The sequence below is a fragment of the Bufo bufo genome, chromosome 1, assembly GCF_905171765.1.
Source record: "Bufo bufo chromosome 1, aBufBuf1.1, whole genome shotgun sequence".
In the NCBI taxonomy this organism is placed as follows: domain Eukaryota; kingdom Metazoa; phylum Chordata; class Amphibia; order Anura; family Bufonidae; genus Bufo; species Bufo bufo.
In genome coordinates, this window is record NC_053389.1 from 467,908,512 (window position 1) to 467,922,335 (window position 13,824).

At 43.6% G+C, this 13,824-nt stretch overlaps 1 protein-coding gene across 1 annotated transcript; it reads left to right on the forward strand.

The window, feature by feature from the left end:
• The first annotated feature begins 828 nt into the window (after positions 1–828).
• BTG1 (BTG anti-proliferation factor 1) lies at positions 829–3,864 on the forward strand. Its single transcript, XM_040408774.1, has 2 exons — positions 829–1,462; positions 2,450–3,864. Exons 1-2 carry the CDS (start codon positions 1,318–1,320, stop codon positions 2,812–2,814), a joined length of 510 nt encoding a protein of 169 aa, XP_040264708.1. The 5' UTR covers positions 829–1,317; the 3' UTR covers positions 2,815–3,864.
• The last annotated feature ends 9,960 nt before the right edge of the window (positions 3,865–13,824 follow it).

Here is a 13,824-nt window from a genome sequence, read left to right on the forward strand (position 1 = left end):
ATGGTAGTACCCTAAAGGTGCTGCCAAATATCTGAGTAATTGGATCGTTGGTGCGGACACCTGGTTCTTTGTTTGCCAACAGCAGATCGTGGTGTCTAAACAAGGTATGGCATGAACTCCCAACACTGTGGAGGAGATCACTGCATGGAAAGCTTCCTTCCCGACACTGCACAGGTAAAGGGGCTTTTAGTGTCTGGAGAGAGTATTGCAGCGCCAGATGTAAGGGGAAGAACGGAGCTATATACTGGAATATTATAAATGAATGGGGCCCACTGGGGGCTGGTTGTCTCTGCTGTGCCACAGATCCAGAAACAATATGGCAGCTGATGACAGAGTGCAGGCCTCAGGCAGACCGAGCGAGGTGGAATACATGTGTCCTCCCTGGTAAAGAGGGCTCCAGTCTTACTGGTCTCATGGGGGCACATATTCTCTGAGGTGCCAGCCACACTTCCTGCTGGCAGTTTGCGAACAATGAAGCGTCAATTCCCACTTCAAAGAACAGTACATAGAACGAGCGGAAGACGGCGGGGGGAGGGGAGTGCGGCGCGCCCTCCCCCGTCAGCAGGCGACCCCTGCCCTCTAATCCCAGCTGTGTTTGTTGCATAGCCGTGACTTTGTCTTGTTGTGCTCTCGGGCTGCTTTCCGGTGGGGGCGGGGCTACTCCCCCGCCGCTGGCCGTCGCCACTTTTCGCGTTCGCTTTCTAACTGCATAGCGGTGACTAAAAAAATAAAATGGTCTGCGCCTCTCTATAGGGCGGCGATACTCATAACAACACAAGCAGACGTGAAGTACACTGGGGCAGAGCACTCATTCTACCTTCCCCCTTTCTGGCTTGTTTACAAAGGGACTTCCCCCCCCCGAGCTCGCAGTTGTTTGCTGAGGGGTGACGTCAGCTCAGCTCAGTCCTGCCCGCAACACGGCGTCGTCTGCGTGGTGTGATACAGCCATTGGTCCGCCTGCGGGGCCACGCCTCTCTGACGTCACATCCTCGCGTTCTGCTTATAAACCAGCGCGCTGGAAAGAACTGAGCTCACTCTCTAGCTTCAGCAGGCGGAAGAGTGTCTGTGTGGATGTGACAGGAAAAGTGGTCTCTCTGCCGCCTCCTCCATGGATGTGCTATAGAGAGCAGCAGTTACCCTTGTAAATATAGCCAGCTCCATTGTCTCTCCGGCCATGACGCTCGTCTGCTCACGACTTTAATAAAACCCCGAAATTAAGCCCTAAAAACAAACCAACGCAACGTTGTTACCGACAAAAATAATCAGGCCTTTGAGAAAAGTCGCTGGGGAAGTTCCTGAGTTGTGTCCGCAGCCTCCATGCATACGCACTACCCCCGGATCAACATGAAGCCTGAGATCATCGCGGCGGTGGCCTTTATCTCCAAGTTCCTGAGGACCAAGGGGCTGATGAACGATCGGGAACTGCAGACTTTCAACCAGTCCTTACAGGAGCTCCTGGCAGGTAAGAAGCTGGCATCAGGATTGCTATAGTAGTGCGATTGTTTGGCCCAGTCTTTGTTTGCACCCCTCCCCCCCTTCAGTGGTCGGAAAGTACAGGGTGTCGTGTCCTTCCTGCCCAGACGTCTTTAGGGGCAGATCCCTTCCTTGTCTGTATGTGACTGTACATACTAGTGTTGTGGGCTCAGTGCCAGCTCACTGGATGGGACCCCTATAGTCACTCCTTCACTGAGATCCCAAGATGGGCGATAGAACCTTGTTAGATGTGGCTACAGCCAGAAAACACCTCCCCGATGGGGTGTAATTATCGCTCCTGTCTGTGTGTATTATCCATACGGTGGTATTACTCCTTCCTCACTCAATATATATCATTAGACATCCTTTAATTTTTATGTTTGTGTTCACACAGCTAATATTTCCACCAGGAAATTCGGCCAAAGTCCATGGCAGAACTTGGTTTAGCTGTTGTCACACGTCATGGAATCATTGTAGGTTTTGTGGAAACTATGGCATGTATGGACATGTTATTCCCTTCCCCCCACAAAGTGGATTCCAGTTCTGTCCCCATGGCACGCCGGGTAAGTTTAGGTGTGGGTTCTAATTGAATACAGTGGGGCAAACTATGCTCCACCATCTGCCTCGGGAACCTACCCTAAGATGGGAGGGGTTCTGGTTGCCTTGCGTAGGTCTAGCTGGTGTGGGAGAGTCTTTCACGCAATGCTTTCTGGGAAAATGAGTGCAATTTGCATATCCAGGGTTTGTTTTATGTGATAGGGTAGGTCCATTGGTCTACTGTTTGGTGGTGATGTATTACCTATTGGCCAGGGCTCAGCACTTCAGCTGTTGTGAAACTACTATTCCCAGCTCTTCTCAAAACTCCCATAGAAGTGAATGCGGCATGTTAGAAGGTTGCTGACCTCTGCCCCACACCGTAAATGAACACGTAAGGAGAGATGTGTTGTCCCTTGAGTAACCCCGTGTTTCATTGCAGACCATTACAGACACCACTGGTTTCCAGAGAAGCCCACCAAAGGCTCTGCTTACCGCTGTATTCGGATTAACCACAAAATGGATCCCTTGATTGGAGAAGCCGCAGACCGTATTGGACTGAGGAGCCAAGACATGTTCAAACTCCTGCCACGCGAACTCACCTTGTGGATAGATCCCTTCGAAGTGTCTTACCGCATCGGGGAGGATGGGTCTATATGCGTCTTATACGAAGCCGTACCATCAGGGGGCAGTAGCCAAAATAGCAGCTCGTCCCTCGTGGAGAGCAGAATCAGCTGCAAAGATGAACTCCTCCTCGGGCGAACAAGCCCCTCCAAAGCCTACAACATGATGACTGTGTCTGGTTAAGATATGGTCGGGGGCTGTATCATCTTGTAACAGATGGAGTAATATTGTCTTTAATTTGGGAGGGCTCCTATGGGGATGGATTGTGAAGTGTCAAATCACACAACTGTGAAGATCGGGCACAAAATAGAAGTAGACCATACTGATGTGAAAGTGCCATGGTTTTGACAGTAGCTTTCTGGTCAATTAATAGCCTGTATCTATAAGGTAGTGCTATCTCGCTGGACGTTGGGCCTAGTGATTCTACTCTAGTAGGGTAGGTAGGTACACCCTGTGTGGAGAGCTTATCTCGAAGATCGGTGACCTCTATCGTTAGTTCCGGTCACAGCCACCGCTTCTGCACACATCCTGACACGGTGACACAAGGTGTACATAACCCTTCATCTGTGAACCCAAAGCTCAGAGTATTTGTAAGATTTTTATTTTTCTCTCTGCGGTTTCCTGCAGACTATAACTTGCACTAATGTTTTTAATGTTACTATCTCTGGCAGCTCGGTTGCAAGGCGAGGAGTTGAGAATATGACACTTACTGGAGGCAGACGTATCTTGCACTGAAAATAGTTGTACAGTCTATAGAGCTGGGGGGGGGGGTACTCCTAGTCTGCCTAGATGTATATACTTGAGGATCCTTCTCTATCGCGACGTGAAAGTATTGAACCTACGGCTTTCTGCCTTGAGCCCAGGCTTTAAAGATCCTTCCTAAAGACACTGTCTGAACTATGGCCTTCTCACCAGCCAGCTTCTCTGTACATTTCTTAGCTTGTAGTTTTCTAAGACGAAGTAAACTTCTTATTTTTAGAAAAGTGGAGTTCTGCTTTGTAATTTCTTGTACTTAATTGGGTAAAACAAGTCGTTTTTTTTTTGTTTTGTTTTTTTCCACAAACCACCATCTATTTTGTGAACTTTGTTAGTCTTTTATTTGATAAATTATGAACTGCTGTAAATTTGTACAGTTCATGTATATTGATTGTGACAAAAGATGTACAGATTTCTATTTTAAATGAGAGATTTTTCTTCTCTATAATAAATGGTTTCTTATCTTGGCATTTTAAACGGTCTGTGTCTGTTAGGTCTATGATGTCTTGATTTCAGGAGACAAGGAGAAAGTGGACCCACGACTTCATCGTCATAAAGCGGATCTATCCCATAAAATACCTGGAAGGAAATTCGGGATGCACCTCCCCATTTTGGAATAATACTTTGGAATAGGCTAGAGTAAAATATGTACGTGGTTTTGCTAAATATCTTCACCATTTGGATGTGGTTATCTCAAGAGAACCCCAACTATTCTAAGGAAATAAATATGGTATGGCCCACCTACCCCCCTGGATGTCTTCTTTTCTAGGCTACTGTGCAAATGCCATATTGCATTCAGTGCTGGAAAATTCCTATAACCATGGGTTAACTTTTGCAACCGTTTGGTTGCACATAAGCAATGCAGGGCGATTTGCACAGTTGGATACATCTTGAAGATTAGGCTTCTGGCCTTAAATTAATATATCTGACCCATCCTGCTGGAGAAAGCTTTGCCTGGATAATAGGCTGCCCATCACCACTGTATACCTATGGCCTCCATTTTTTTGTTAAAGGTACGTGTGTATTTTACCTCTGTCCTCACGTTTCTCTTCCTACAGGACTGTTTGCCATGCCTTTCTAAATCCACGAATGGCAGGTCTTACCCAGTTTGCCGGTACGGGAGTAGTGATCGCCACTGTCTAGGCGGATGTGGCATTCAGGTGTCTGGGGAACCCAGGAGACAAACTTAGCTGCCGATTTCGTTTTTCTATTGTCATAAGTAGAATGGGCCTACTTATTCGCCAACATGTCCTGCAGCTCTGTGCTACGATTGTCACTCCACATCAGTCCCACTGCACACCATAGGGCCAGTATATTTGCTGTTCTGTGGTCAAAAAAAGTGTCACCTTATTTTGCAGCCATATTGGTTGTTATCCAGTTTAAAACGAAATAATTTTTTAGTAGTTTAAAGGGAGTATGTCACCAACCTGACCGGTTTTAAACCAATCACATAGTTCAGTGGCACACAGACATGACACAGATGTTACCTTTGTTTTGTTTTTCAGATCATCCAAATCGCCCAAAGTATTTTTTATGATATGCTAATGAGCCGTTGCAAGTGCCCAGGGGCGGAGAGTTTGCTGAAAGTGCCCAAGTTCCCCCGCCTAACTCCGCCCCTCAGTAAACTCCAGCCGGCCCTGTGGCTCTGTGACATATATCCCTATAGGCCGTTCGTGCATCACAGAGATATGCAGTGCGCATGCGCCGATTTTACGCCAGTAACTGGCGCATGCGCACTGCATATCTCTGTGCCTCTTCCCACTGTGGGCAGAACACTGCGCATGCCCGGGCCCGGCAGCGATGCGCGAACGGCCTATAGGGATATATGATGTCACAGGGCTGGCCTGAGCTTACTGAGGGGCGGAGTTAGGCGCGAATGAGGCGGGGGAACTTGGGCACTTTCAGCAAACTCTCCGCCCCTGGGCACTTGCGACCGCTCATTAGCATATCATAAATACTTTTTGGGCGATTTGGATGATCTGAAAAACGAAACAAAGGTAACATCTGTGTCCTGTCTTTGTGTCCCACTGAACTATGTGATCGGTTTAAAAGCGGTCCGGTTGGTGACAGACTCCTTTTAACTGTATCAGTAAAATTTGTGTAGGTAAAATGTTTTATAATGAATACACTGCTCAGAGAAAAAAATATTGAATCCAATTTTGTTTTACTGAAGGCAGGCAGGTTACACATTACATATGCAAATACTGCCATTAGTCATACAATGCTCACGGCAATACGGGGATTTTTAATATATTTTTTTACAGTGCCTGTCTACGTGACTTAAGACGTGATAAAACAGATGCTCATGTGACTAGCGTACTGGCAGAACAAGATCCTGTCTCATGATACAGGCAGGCCGTAATACACCCTTGAAGATTCCTCGGCAGCGTTTCATTGCATTTGCTGTACTCTTATTATGACTTGCCTGTTTATGAAGTAGCAATTAGGTTTGTCATGTACTATAGAACAAAATGTACAAGCTGCCTCACAGAAAATAACATTTACACTCCTTTTTGGGAATTGCCAGGCATTTAGACCTCGTTCCTTGATTCCCCTTGAAGTTTGGCTATGGCATAACGTGATGTCCATCCACCGTCCATTTAGGAACTCTTCTGTATTAGACTTAATGCACACAGCCGCACCTGTATTTCAGTCTGCAAACAACATAGATTTTAAATTCAATAGGAAGGACTATTCTCGCTCACAATACTTTACTGAATGGGACATGTCCTATAATTTGTGGAATGGTCACAGGGATCCACAAAAAAATAAAATAATGCATGGCCCCAATAATGCAGATGGCACATGGATGAAAAATATGTTTGTGTACATGAGGCCTTAAAGGGGTTGTCTCATATCAGACAATGGGGGCATATCGCTAGGATATGACCCCTCTTTCTATTATGGGTGCTGGGACCCGCACCTATATCGGGAACAGAGCCCCACAAAGTGGTGGCTGGAGGACTGTGATCCGACCACCCCAATAGGAGGGAATGGGAGCTCACCACGCATGACTGGCCACTGCTCCCATTCACTTCTATGGGCCCGACGGAAATTCCCAAGCCAGCGCTCGACTATTTGCCGTGGGCCCATAGAAAATTAATGGAGGCAGCATGCACAGTGCGCCCTCCACAACTTTCTGGGCTCCATTTTTAATATAGGGGCACTCACCTATCAGACAATGGGGGCATATCCTAGCGATATGCCCCCATTGTCTTAGATGAGACAACCCCTTTGACACTAAAGTAAATACCAGCCTTGCTTATTGGAAGAAGTGTTGCCGCCAGTCTGCAATTCCCATTACTACCATTGGTCCCTGTAATTGAGATATCTGTAGACTTAAACGGCGCTATCGCCGAAGATTTCACAGCAAATACTGACCACGTTAGGTGTACATTGGCCAAGCCAGCCCACTATCTAAAGCTTTAGGCTGTGCCCTGGCATGTCAGGAGAAAAAGATCAGACATGCTGTATTTCAGTCACGGTGGTAAAATGGGCATATCTTGCAGAAGATTAGACACTATTTATTATGCTAACTTCACCCTTGCGACAAAGCTCTCCAGCACTATAATGGGAACCAGCGGTTGCCCCACATAAATGCCAGGATATCGCTGCACAAAAAATGTTTTGTGCAGCAATTTTTGTCCGGCCAAAACCGGGCATTTATGCTGGGGTGCAGACGGATTTCATAATAGTCAATGGGGTCCGGCTATGCCCAATCCGGACAACACTGGCAGGCTGTACCCTACCTGAATAGCTTGCAGTATTGCTTTGCCCCAAGTGTGAAGTTAGCCTAACACTCACTCAGGACTAGTGTAATTTTATACCACTGTTTGGATGCCATTAATGAATCGGGCATAGTTTACTAATACAACTAGCCACGTTCCTCTTTACCAGACATTTTTCAAAAGTGTCTAGTGAGGTGCAAAAAGCGTCTAAACCCTTAATAAATTACCGTAGATGCCTTGCTTGTATGAAATTCTTCCTTCATTTTTTAAATAAGTTTACCCCCATGGTTTTTTACACTCAAAAAAAAAAATGACCAAGCAATTTTGATAACATTTTAAGTGGAGCCTGTGGGGGAAACACTAGATGTCCTACCCATAGCACGCTGCCTCTTGAAGAATGAATGCCAAAATGTCCAAAACTCAATTTACTATAGACTATAAAGTAACATCTGGCTGTAGTGTTTTTTTTCCCCCGAATAAAAATATCATAGAAATGCTGTGTGTGAATCTAGCCTAAGAAATAAGTCACTGCCAATGTGCCATAGTTCCCAGCTATTGCATATATACGGCGAACCTAAGAAGCAACCAACCTACTTGAGTTGCGGTACATGGGTCTGTGTAACAGGCCAGAGCAATTGAGCACCCATGGGTGTTCTTATAATCCATCGGTGCTCGTCCTGCCCGAACATCAGGCAGTGTTATAGTGCCCCATGGTATAGTAGTAAGAGGAAGGTTACAAGAAATAGACCTTTCTTTCTAATCTCCTACAGGTGTTTGTCCCGGATTAGAGAATCATGACTGGTTTCTTCCAAAAGCAGCGCTATGCCTGTCCATGGATTCTGGTGGTGTCCGGTAATGCCGCACAGGTCAGTTGAAGTATGTGGAGCTCAGTTGTGATACCAAACACAACCTCTGGTCAGGTGTTGCACTGTTTCTGAAAAAAAAAGCAGCCATAATTTTCCAATCCTGGAAACCTCTATAATAACACCTGATGGGATCCGATCCCATTTTCGGCATTTCAGATCACCCCAAATTGTAATTTAATTTCTGCCGAGGAAAGGTGTTCCTCTCTTTGGGTACAGCGTCCATTAGACCAAGCCTACAGAAGTCAATTTTCTGTAGTCTTTTACATCATGCTTTTTTACTGTACTAGGAAGGTCTTTTAGACCCGTTTATATATAAAGGAAAGAAGACCTAAACACTGCACTGTGTGAAGGAGGCCTACAAGTGATGCTCATTCCCTTGTGGCTGCTTTCCTGAAGACCAATTCAAATAAATAAGGTGACCTGCTAACAGGTTCTCTTTAGATGACCACCACAAGTTTAAAGGTATCTTCCTTGGCTTAAATATTGATGAACTATGCTTAAAATAGGGTATCGATATCAGATCAGTGACTCCCACTGTTTGAAAAGGCCATGGCAGTCTTCATTGTAGACCAGGCACACTGCGGTACACTAGGGGAGATTTATCGAAAACTGGCTTTGTTCCCATAGAAACCAATCAGATTCTACCTTTTATTTTCCAAAGGATCTTTGAAAAATGAAAGCCAGAATCTGATTGGTTGCTATGGGCAACTAAACAAATTTTCCTCTTCACCAGTTTTGATAAATCTCCCCATTGTGGGTCTGAGCTGCAGAACCAATGAACATGGGGTCAGGCCAAAAAAACTGCCTTTGCCATGGTTCTTTCAAATAACCGGGGATGTTAAGAGTCGGACACCTGTAATCTGATATTGATAACCTGTCCTAAAGGGCCCTTTACACAGGCCAAGAATAAGCTAGATAATCACTAATGAGCATTCATAGGAATGTTCATTAGCGATTATCTGCCGGTGTAAAGATTCCGCCGATTACCTGATGAATGAGCAAAACGCCCGTTCGTGGGGTAATTGGATCGTTTGTGTAGTCCCCATAAATTGGCGATTGCTGGCTGCAGATCATGCCAAGCAACAAGTCTGTATGAGGACGAGCGATGGCATTAGCTGTGGAGGTGATCGCTGCATGTAAATGCAGAGGTCTCCTTCATTGATGAGCAGGCGCTTGCTGGGAAGGAACGCCTCCTTCCCAACAATCGCCTGTGAAATTTGCCAGTATAAAGAGGCCCCAAGAACTGGTCATCACTATTTAAATCCAAGAAAATGGCTTTTAGTATTGACGCATCAGTATTTCACTTTGACATTAGATCATTTTATTTTTATTTTTTTTCAATAATTTTGTCAATTTCTGCAAATTTTCACGAGTGTGTTTAGTGACTTTTTTATTGTACATTGTATGTTTTGTAGGTGAAAACAACACTGCTGTTTTTCGCTTTAATAGAGGTAGTTATGTGGCAATGACATCAACTCTAAAAAAAACAAATTCTACTATGGCGGAGATTTATCAAAACTGGTATTAAGGAAAATTGGCTTAGTTGTCCCTAGCAACCAATTAGATTCCACCTTTCATTTTTCAGAGCTCCTTTGGAAAATGAATGACGGAATCTGATAGGTTGCTATGGGAAACCAAGCCAGTTCTACTTTACACCAGTTTTGATATATCACTCCCATATAAATAGTATTTTTAAAGAAACATTTGTAGGAAATGTTCATGGAATAGCGTCTATGAAAAACCACACTGGTACCTTTAATTGTTTCTTTACATTAGGTCTTTTATGCCACATTTTGCCCCAAGCCAAGGAGGAGGTTACATATAGGGCTTACCAACATGGCCGTAGATGTTTTTGCTGTCCGCAAAACACGCATACAAGCCGTGTGCATTAGGCATTTTGTGGAACAGAACTTTCTGCCATCTATAGAACAGCCCTATCCTTGTCCGTGAAACAGACAAGAATAGGACATGTTCTATATTTTTTTTTTTTTGCGGGTGCCGCTGAACTGACTTACTCTGCATCTTTTGCGGCCCCCATTGAAGGGAATTAGTCTGCATCCGACCCGCAAAAAATGCAGATCAGATGCCGACAAAAATACACAGTGTGCATGAGCTAGGTAAAAATGTTTATGTCCTCTCTGAAAATTAGGAGATTTTGAAACATGTTGGACCACTAGAGGCATGAACTTGCCATAGGTGACACCAGCCTTGGCCTACACCGCATGAAGAAGGCTCAGGTTAAAGGTCGCCATAAATTCACACATCTCATAGTCTACAACTTCTTCAAATCCTCATGTCAGGTCTCCAGAAGTAGACTTTCCAACATGTCAAACATATAAATATCAGAAGAGCTGTTCATCACTCATATCCAAATGGTAGGGCAAGAGCTGGCTACGTCGGATGAATGGTAAAGCAAGTAAAGATATTTTAGCACGTTTTTCCTTAGTTCTGCTCCGTAATCTGTTGGTAATATCAGCATATTTCTCTGATAATCTCCTGCACCAGATGAAAAGAACTTCTGTATGGTGAGGTATGCAGGGCTATAGATTATATCTTATCGTGAGGCTACATTATGTTTATGTGATGAAAATGGAAACATATAACACTGTGTGGAAATAGACTGGCTGTTTGAAGACCATCAGTATGCTTGCAATGTTATAATTTACCTGTAAAGTAAATGAGATTATTCCTGCCATAACCTATGGTCCATGGTGGAATCCATAACGGAATTCTTAGATAACCCCAACTTTGTACGCCGAACTTGAAAACAGAAGTTCGCTCATCCCTACTCGTCAGTGTTTTGGTTGGTCAGTGATTCTGAGCCAAAACCAGGTGCCGGTCTAAACAAAGAACAGGTGTGGATCATTAAGCCACATGCACATGACCGTAGTTTTGGTCTGCATCCCATCCGCATATTTTGCAGAACGAATGCGGACCTATTAATTTCAATGGGGTTTGCAAAAAATGTGGACAGCACACCATGCGCTGTCCGCATCCGTATTTCCATTCCACAGCCCGGCAAAAAAAAATAGAACATTCTTATCCGTGTTGAGGATAAGAATAGGAATTTCTAACAGAGAGCAGGACTTAGAGATCCTGAAAATGCGAAAGGCACACGGCGGGTATGTGATTTGCCGACCGCAAAAATGGATACCGTCATGTGCAGGAGGCCTAATACTGTGTCTCTATGTACGCTCCAATCCTGGTTTTGGCTCATAATCACTGATGGAAATCAGTGACCGAACACTGACATGTGAATAAGGCTTAGCACTGACAATGGATTTCTTTGTACCAGGACTGGACATATCTAACGAGCCAGAAGTCCATGTATAGAAATTGCTACTGGTGCCTAACTGTTTGGACTGTAGTCAAGTGATTTATGACATTCCCAGGATTGCAAAATAAAAAAATACAAACTGCTCTTACGTAATAAGGACCTCGGGTTACAATGTTTGCAGCATGAAATGGGTCACTGTAACTGGACACCATGTTCAGTACCACAGGCAGTCTGCATTTTCAGCATACAGTGCCTTGCAAAAGTATTCACCCCCTTGACTTTTTTCGTATTTTGGTGCCTCACAACCTGGAATTAACATGGATTGTTTGAGGATTTGCATCATTTACCTCTATGGAGCATACGGCTTATTGTCGTCCTATGTACAGATACTCCAGTCTCTGCTGTGGAACTCTACAGCTCCTCCAGGGTTACCTTAGGTCTCTGTGCTGCCTCTCTGATTAATGCCCTCCTTGCCCAGTCCGTGAGTTTTGGTGGCCGGCCGTCTCTTGGCAGGTTTGCTGTTGTGCCATGTTCTTTCCATTTTGTTATGATAGATTTGATGGGGCTCCTGGGGATCATCAAAGATTTGGATATTTTTTATAACCTAACCCTGACTTGTACTTCTCAACAACATTGTCCCTTACTTGTTTGGAGAGTTCCTTGGTCTTCATGGCAGTGTTTGGTTAGTGATGCCTCTTGCTTAGGTGTTTGCCGTCTCTGGGGCCTTTCAAAATAGGTGTGTATATGTAATGACAGATCATGTGACACTTAGATTGCACACAGGTGGACATCATTTCACTAATTATGTGACTTCTGAAGGTAATTGGTTGTACCAGAGCTTTTTATGGGCTTCCTAACAAAGGGGGTGAATACAATTTTCTGTTTTATATTTCTAAACAATTGTTTTATTTTTATAATTTTCTCATTTCACTTCACCAACTTAGACTATGGTGTTCTGATCCATCACATAAAATTCTGATTAACAAAACATTGAATTTAAGGCCGTAATGTAACAAAACACGAAAAAAGTCAAGGGGGGTGAATACTTTTGCAAGGCACTGTATGTGACTGTCTAGATCAGGGATCAGCAACCTTCGGCACTTCAGCTGCTGTGAAACTACAACTCCCAGCATGCAAACATGCTTGGCTGTTCTTTTAACTCCCATAGAAGTGAATGGGGCACTCTGGGAGTTGTAGTTCCTGAACACCTGGAGTGCCGGAGGTTGCTGATCCCTGGTCTAGATCACTGATCCCTTTAACCCCTTTGGGACACAGCCTTATTTCACCTTAAGGACCAGGCCATTTTTTGCAAATCTGACCAGTGTCACTTTAAGTGGTGATAACTTTAAAACGCTTTGACTTATCCAGGCCATTCTGAGATTGTTTTTTCGTCACATATTGTACTTCATGACACTGGTAAAATGAAGTAAAAAAATTAATTTTTATTTATAAAAAAAATACCAAATTTACCAAAAATTTGTAAAAAAAATTGCACATTTCCAAGTTTCAATTTCTCTACTTCTATAATACATAGTAATACCTCCAAAAATAGTTATTACTTTACATTCCCCATATGTCTACTTCATGTTTGGATCATTTTGGGAATGATATTTTATTTTTTGGGGATGTTACAAGGCTTAGAAGTTTAGAAGCAAATCTTTGCGAGGCTTACATAATAGAAACCACCCAAAAATGACCCCATTCTAGAAACTACACCCCTCAAGGTATTCAAAACTGATTTTACAAACTTTGTTAACCCTTTAGGTGTTCCACAAGAATTAATGGAAAATTGAGATACAATTTTAAAATTTCACTTTTTTGGCAGATTTTCCATTTTAATATTTTTTTTCAGTTACAAAGCAAGGGTTAACAGCCAAACCAAACTCAATATTCATGGCCCTGATTCTGTAGTTTACAGAAACACCCCATATGTGGTCGTAAACCGCTGTAAAGGCACACAGCAGGGCGCAGAAGGAAAGGAATGCCATACGGTTTTTGGAAGGCAGATTTTGCTGGACTGTTTTTTTTGACACCATGTCCTATTTGAAGCCCCCTTGATGCACCCTTAGAGTAGAAACTCCAAAAAAGTGACCCCATTTTATAAACTACGGGATAGGGTGGCAGTATTGTTGGTACTAGTTTAGGGTACATATGATTTTTAGTTGCTCTATATTACACTTTTTGTGAGGCAAGGTAACAAGAAATAGCTGTGTTGGCACCGTTTTTATTTTATGTTATTTACAACATTCATCTGACAGGTTAGATCATGTGATATTTTTATAGACCAGGTTGTCACGGATGCGGCGATACCTAATATGTATACTTTTTTTAAATTTATGTAAGTTTTACACAATGATTTCATTTTTGAAGCAAAAAAAATCATGTTTTAGTGTTTCCATAGTCTGGGAGTCATAATTTTTTCAGTTTTTGGGCGATTACCTAAGGTAAGGTATGATATTTGGACAGGATGAGCACCGATCTGTGCTCCTTTGCACTAGTGATCAGCGGCAGGGGCAATATTCGAATTTGCGATATTTCACAAATACTTTAGCGAATATTCGTCATA

What these genes read in the sequence shown, in the direction of transcription:
- BTG1 (XM_040408774.1), top strand. Translation starts at nt 1,318, where the DNA reads ATGCATACGCACTACCCCCGGATCAACATGAAGCCTGAGATCATCGCG. An exon ending in CTTACAGGAGCTCCTGGCAG is followed by an intron (nt 1,463 to 2,449) that starts GTAAGAAGCTGG and finishes GTTTCATTGCAG; the next exon opens with ACCATTACAGACACCACTGG.